This window comes from Fundulus heteroclitus, chromosome 4 (genome assembly GCF_011125445.2).
Source record: "Fundulus heteroclitus isolate FHET01 chromosome 4, MU-UCD_Fhet_4.1, whole genome shotgun sequence".
Lineage (NCBI taxonomy): Eukaryota > Metazoa > Chordata > Actinopteri > Cyprinodontiformes > Fundulidae > Fundulus > Fundulus heteroclitus.
In genome coordinates, this window is record NC_046364.1 from 18,647,790 (window position 1) to 18,655,131 (window position 7,342).

A 7,342-nucleotide genomic window follows, 5' to 3' on the forward strand; every position below is an offset into this window, starting at 1 on the left:
CGTAGAGAAAGAAATGCAATCATGTGCGGATTGTGGGAATATCCGGGAAGACGCAGGCGTCGGAAACAGCTGATCAGTCGAGTGAAGTAAATGTTCGCTAAGTCAGAACTATTTAGCAAATTAACTCTTCATCAGAAAAGGCCAAAAAACACCTCAAAACTTTCTTGTGAAATTGAGGAAGTTATTTCGAATTTTGCCGTTTCCATCAACCTTTGCTAATGTGACTCTTCAAAATGTGCACAGAACGCATTGATGGAAACGCAGCTAGTGGAGTCTGAGACAGGAGCTGTAAAGAAAACAGAGACTCCAGTAAGAGCTGCTGCAGCCTGAACTCAGGAGAGCGCTTCACACTTTGCACTGAGCAGAGGTAGTTCAATAAGGAAGTATGCTGATTATCTCTCCTCTGCAGCCACAAGCGGTGTTTGTTTGGACGGTCTGTTGCTAAGGGAGGAGGAACTATTTATTATTACCACCAAAGGTTCCCTTAGTATCACCACAAACGCTTTGGCTGTTAAAAGGATGTGTTCAACAACCAAATGTAAAACGCTCTGTAACTGTGAATTTAATTACGGAAGAACCATGTTTGTGCGTCCAGCTAATGCAGAAAATCCAAAAAGATTCAAGAGTTCACCTAATTTTTCTTGCCAGTTATCTGTAAAAAGCCTTAAAAGCCTAATTAATACAATCGGATGTTGATGAAATGAATCACCTCCTGTTTGATGGTCCCCCAGGGGCTCAAAGAGGTCAAATGTTGCAGTGGCTCCATCCTGCATGGGCAAATACTTCCTGATCCCACTGGGATGAGGCGAGCTCACCCGACCCAGTTTACCGTACAGTGCCGTTTGCAGGTGACCGCTCTTACCCCACAGCAATGGGGGGATGTACCTGGAAAAAGACAAGATTGGACCATTTAAACGTGAAATGGATATATGTGCTCCAGAAGGAGACAAGAAAACTGCTGATAATGTTGAACATCGCTCGCCGTTGAACTTCAAAGCAAATACAAAGTCATTTGTCCTTTTGTAGCAGCTTACAGACAGTCTGCTGCTATGTTTTGCTATGTGATGCTACTCCTGTATGCCTAAAAACTACTGACCCTTCTTGTAGGTGTAGCTGTAGGAGTGAAACACTTATATAAAGCTTCTCTAAACATGCCGGGTATTTTCACCAATCACTATCTTATTCCAATATCAAAAAGTAAATTATTACAAATCTTACACCCAGTCCTTAAAGGCGCTTCTCTTATTGCAGCCAGATCTTATCTTTACTGTGCATCGCAATAAATTAGAATATATATATGTGCAAACAAAAGATTTATTTCAGTAAATCAAATCAAATAAGAAACTCATAAATAGATTTACTATAGACTTGATTTACTGGTATATTTCGAACACGTATTTCTGTTAGTTTTAATGACTATGACTTAAAAAACCCAAATTCAGTTTCTTAAACTATATAGCACTAGACCCAGACTTTGAAGCGGCTCTCTAACTGCTGACTGCGGAAACTTCCCACTGGATTTAAAGCAGCTAGGATTCTCTGCCTGTCTGCGTTTCTCCTTAGCCATTGTGAGACGCTTCTAACCTTGTCTTTGGTTCAGGACTGGCCGCCTAACACGAGGGATTCAGCACTTACATAAGCCCATGTCCTGGATCTTTTTCTTCCACTTAACTTTCCAGCCAGTTTCTTTAGTAACGACTTTTGTGGCCTTCCCACACTGCGGACGGTGTTAGTGACTTTCTGCTGTACAGCTGTCAGGTCAGCAGTCTTCTCCGTGGTTGATTGGACCATAGCAGAACATTTCTGTGTTGCAAATCCTTCTTATATGCAGTGGTAATTGAGAAATTTAATTTGAGGTTTTCATCAGGTGTGAGCCATTATGATCAGAATTAAAAAGTGAAATATACCTCTATATTAATCTATATTACATGAGTTATATTTTCCGAAATAAACTAAATCAGGTTTTTGGTGATTTGCAATGCGGTGCGATCCACCTATACTTGCATTAATTATTTGATCTTTGCCTCATAAAACTTTAAAAGCTATTCAAGGTCACAAAAGGTTCATTAGTGGCAAACTAATCTCCATTTGGAAACAATTCACTTAATATCATCATATCAGAAAATGCTTGAAGTAGATGCTCTGAACAGTGCAGAGAGGGGCCGACCCTCTGAGAGGCGATGAGACGAGGCATAAGCGATGCAGCCAGGACGAAACCTTTACAGCAGCATCCACACCATAGCTCAGGTACCTGTTAGCTGCACAGCGGGAAGGGTTTGCTAGTATCAGCAGTTACTCAAGCCTTTTCACCTTGTGCTTATTCATCTCTGACTGTCACAACACCTGACCGGAGAGGCGACGTTGCATAAGAGCGCTGTTTAAAGACAGAACCACTCCCGTCTGGTGATAATGTGATTACTGCCACCATGCACTGTAGTCAAAGATCATCTTTACTTTTCCGGAAGGTTCTGGGTTAGACAACAGACGGATAACCTTGTTTGTCCTCACGTGGACAGGGAGGTGTACAGGCAGTCAGATTAGTGGTTATTAATACTTTCTGTGTTCCCAACTTGAAAATAAAGGAATATTTCTTAAAAGTAGCGTGGAAATAAGAATGTGAATCTACCTAAACTATCCAGATTAAAAGGTTATTTTTGTCATTTTCCTATTAAAGGACAAAAGGAAGGACCGAGTGACCAGGCCTGTTTTGATGCATGTGCTTTCTAGAACATCACCTTCCCAAACAGCGAGTGAGCCTGCGTTGTTCACGACTATTAGGTAACAGAAAAAGGGGAACAGATGTGTCAGTGTGACTTAAGGAGAAAAACATTTGAAGCACTGAGGTAAAAGGCAAACTTCCCCAATCTGGTAAAAAACAAAAGCCAAACAGAAATGCCTTGTTCTTGTTAACGAAACCTGAAATTACTGGAAACAACGAGAAATTTCACCTTCACTGATATTTGGGCTGCAAAATATCAAAGGAAGAGAGGAATTATGATGTTGTTGTTTGCTGTTGTGATGATACGTTTTGTGATTTCCTGCTTTTTAACAACTCCTCGCTTCTGTTTCCGTCATGATTTCACCAACACTTTCCATTAGCGCAACTCTCCAGTATATCAGGTGTGGGCATCAAGGCCAACGAGAGTCTCTCCAGTCTAACCCATCAAATATATTATTTATTTGCAAGTAGAATGTTAATTAATGTCACTTGAAATATTATAGCCTACTTAATATTGCATTCAAGCGGACCTTTGGAGCGCACCAATGCTGCGGCTCTAATGCATTGAAATTTTAAGCATCTTTAACTCAATGACTTGTGATTGCAACTCCAACTACGTTTTTATGCCTAAGGCAAACATTCCCTAAAGTCCTCAGGACAAAAGAGACGAGTACAGCAGGTAAAAATAACCCTTCCTGTTGTGCATATAAACCCGACCCCGGTGCAGATATTCTCAAACAGAGCCAAACAAGGAGTCCCGTTGAGTGAAGTTAACCTCACATCACCCCTTCTTTCCTCTCTCTGGGGAATCGATCTGTTATGCAACAACAGAGGCAGGCATAACGAGACGGAAACGTGACTTTGAAACATCAACCAGAAAGACGGGTTGCAGGATTTCCGCAAACCTGCCTTTTCACAGGACCTCTGGTCTGGGCGTTTCAAGCAGATTATGGCTATTCAGAGGGTAATGATAACACGCCGGACACAAGTGTAAACAACACTGATGCCTTATGACTCACTGACACGGCAGCGGAACGGCAAAGGGCTGAGTAACAGCCGATTATATAAGCAGATAGACCAACGTGCTTTAAGAGGATCCCCCTGCTGATGTGAAGGTTCTCACCGAGCTTTACGGGAGCAGAAGGATGAACGCAGACGGAATAATGAAGTTAGGGGGAAACCTTGTTTTATTTGACAAACGGAGGTCGGAGCTTTCTATAAGCTCCAGGTCTGAGCAAACGCTGGAAACACAGAGATATTTCCATCTACCACTGCTTTGCATCAGATAGACTTGGTTTGTCATAAATGTAAATCCCCTTCCAGCGCACTAAACTAGTCTTTTTATAAAGCAAGCATCATAAACCCAGTCTACCATCAGAATAAGGCCAAAAGTGCAGCCCGATGGTTGATTTATACAGGATAAACATTTCTGATACAGACAGGCAGCATGCCCAGGGCTGATGACCGTCGGGACTGGCGCCACACAAAGTGCTACCTACACCGCAGCACCAGATGGCCAAAACGCAACACCGTCTCCCTGACGACGCCTACGCCGACCGCCGCAAAATAAGGATGGGAACTCACTCTTTGGTCATCTGAGAGCAGGACTTGAGCAGGAAGCGGTTGAGGGCCGTGTCCTGGTAGATGAGGTCCGGCGGTGCGGTGGGACTCTTCAGGTTCAAGCAGCGGACGATGATGTAGAGCACCGTGGCGACGGCCGCCAGCTTCACGCCGTCAAACATGGCCGGCATCTCAGGGGAGATGGTGTGGAGGTTCGACTCGTGGGCGCTCATGATTGACGCTGAAAGGAGTGGAGCACATGCCATGCGCTGTTCATCGGTGCCGATAGTAGGAATGTGGGAATAGGAGCCGACGCTGAAGAAAACGTGTTACTTACAGTTATGCTCAAACTTGCCTCCAATGAAATTTGACTCGAAAGTCAAAAAAGAAAAATGAAGAGGTGAAAAAGTGGCGTCTCTTTCAACTCACAGTGATGCAGTCAAACCTGGGAAGAAAAGAAGATTCGTTTAGATTTCATTAATTAACTGCAGTTCAAAATTAATAAAAAATAACATAACTGAAATAATCTTAAATAAAGCATGGTCTCACATGATAATTTAGTTAAAAAATTCCCCCGTGTTATGGAGTTTTTAATCATGATTTTAGAAAACCTGAGGGGAACAACTTTATTAATTTAACACAAAAACAAATAACACACTTCCCCGGGTGATATCAGACCTAATGCTCCTGCTAAAAAGCTTCTGTAAGGCAAAGATCAGCGACAGCCTTGTTACTAACCTGCTTGTCTGAGGTTTATTGACATTTGATCCATTTATTGATGCTTAATTACTGCAACAGTTCCTAAATGCCCTTTTTTTTTGCATGCAAAACCTCACATAACCTCACTCAGCCTTAGTCTCATTAAGGCGATCACTTACATGGAGAACTAAAACCTACAAAGCAGAACTATCCAATTAGTTTCATTAAATAACCCGGCTATATTTCACTCCACACCTGCACCAAGGAACTGTTGTACCGTTTCTTTCCCAAACCCATCGATACTCAATGAGAATAATTCGCCAACATAAAATGCGTGTTACCATTGTGACTTCTGCACTTGATATAGTTTATATTTTTAGATAATATTTTCAATTATATGTTTTGTTGTCTGTTTTTTAACATATAATGTAGAGTCAACTGTACCAACCAAAATGTTGGATTTTTTTAAAACTATTTTTGAAAGTATGCGTTCTGAATATTTCTTAATTACATTTAACACAACTACGACAGGTCAAGATGTCCCAATCAGTCGGACTGATATGGCCATTTCTCCCATTGCTGTTTCTGACTGGTGATCAAATATTGAAAAAGGGTAAATCTTTTACTAATTAAAGGCGATCTAAACTAAGAGCTTCCACTATTTTTGGTAGTTTTAAAAAAAAAGGCATTAACCAACTCCAAATTTTATTATTCAACTTGAATGCTTTGAAACAAAAATGCCACTCAGCTTGTGATCCCTTGATTAATTCCCTGATTGATTCAAAACTACCGCATCTCACAAAGCTTTTTTTTAAATTATTATTATTGTTAAGTGTCCTTAAGCCTGTCTTTAGTGATAAAGTCCTCAGACTTATCAGGACAAAGGTCAGAGCTCAGGGCACACCACACACAAGGTACTATTTATACACTGATCAAAAAAAGGCATCATTATGTCCACATGTTACTTATATTCATATTTCGTCATAAATCATGTCATTATTGTCTTGACATTTCTATTTTATTGTTTATTGAAATAAATAAAAAAACAGAAACATTTTGAATTAGTGTGAGACTTTAACGTGAATGAATTAATGAATAAAAAAAGAACTAATCGAGTATCAGAGTTTAATAAGCCTTAAACTGCACTTTGTTCAGCTGCTGCTCTTTGTCACGACTCTCATCCTGCAAGTTTCCCGTTAATCAACCAGACACACCCACAGACTGATGCGCTAGGACGCGAACACCGCTGCAAATCAGCAATCTGCTGAAAAATAACAGGCCGTGAGTCTAGGCGCATCCCCCCGGCCGATGTTTTCGGGTGGGTCGCTAAGGGGAAAGAAACACAGCGAGTTGTTTTTTTTTTCCCTCCCCCGTAGCAACTTCAGACCGTTCCTGACCGCGGCCCAAATAAGCTAGGCTACCGCTGGCAGGATATAACCAACAGAAGAAGCCCCAGTCATTGTTACAGGTTACAAATAAAGAGGAGGAACAAAAAAAACACCGCAGCGTCATTTAACAGACCACCAGGAGCAGAAGCATCCTCAGCTTGACTTACCTCTGCTGGGGGAAATGTGGGCTAAGTCCTCGCTGCTTATGGCGAGAGGCTCGTCAAACGGTAGCGGCCTTTTTATATGCTCATGTTGTCTTTGAAGCATAGCAGTCTGATGCGCACCGTGCCCTGTGGGAGTGAAAGGAAAGGGGGAAAAAGGTCAAACAAAAGCAGGGCTAGACCCAGACGCTGAAGTAGTGTGTACGCCACAGCTTCTGACAGCCCACTTCCTAGAACAATCTGCTCATTTGCATATCCGAGTTTTCATTGGTTCCCACGTCGAGGTGACGTCACGTGGTGGATTTTTATTTTTTTTTTACTGTTTGTTAACGATAGCTTTTAAACGCTGGGGTTACGTTTGTCATCTTGTCCGAGCTTGACGAGTATGTCTTTTATTTAAAAAAACAAAACGTCGCTCGCTACTAATTGCGAAGTATTCAAACGTGTATTTCAAGTATTTTTTTCGTTGTGTTTTGACAAACGTGCGATTCAACTTGCAGCACGTGCCGGGAACGTGAGCCTCGGGGATGTTACATAAGTTTTTCACCCCCCTGCCCCGCCTCATTTGCAGGAAATTGCGTTTTTCGTCAGTTATTCTGGTTGAAATAGCGTTAGGAGCGAATCAATTGATTGTCATTTTGAGTAGATTTCACTGTTACAGTGACACAATACTGGGCACATCAGACGCTGCTGGCTGTTTTGCCCTATGAGCGGTGAAAGGTTTAAAATGACAATTTTCATATAAATATTTTTTATGAGGCCTTAGACGCTTATAACACCTTTTTTTGGGGGGTGGGGGCAATTTTTTTTGCTAT

The 7,342-nt window shown here is 41.7% G+C and overlaps 1 protein-coding gene across 1 annotated transcript; it reads right to left on the reverse strand.

The window, feature by feature from the left end:
* Positions 1–6: 6 nt before the first annotated feature.
* Positions 7–6,782, reverse strand: LOC118562931 (monoacylglycerol lipase ABHD2-like). The gene is made up of 4 exons (XM_036136209.1): positions 6,534–6,782; positions 4,617–4,724; positions 4,304–4,520; positions 7–885 (listed from the first exon to the last, which is right to left on the reverse strand). The coding sequence occupies exons 3-4, from the start codon at positions 4,510–4,512 to the stop codon at positions 567–569; spliced, it is 528 nt and encodes a 175-aa protein (XP_035992102.1). The 5' UTR covers positions 4,513–4,520; positions 4,617–4,724; positions 6,534–6,782; the 3' UTR covers positions 7–566.
* Between the last annotated feature and the right edge of the window lie 560 nt (positions 6,783–7,342).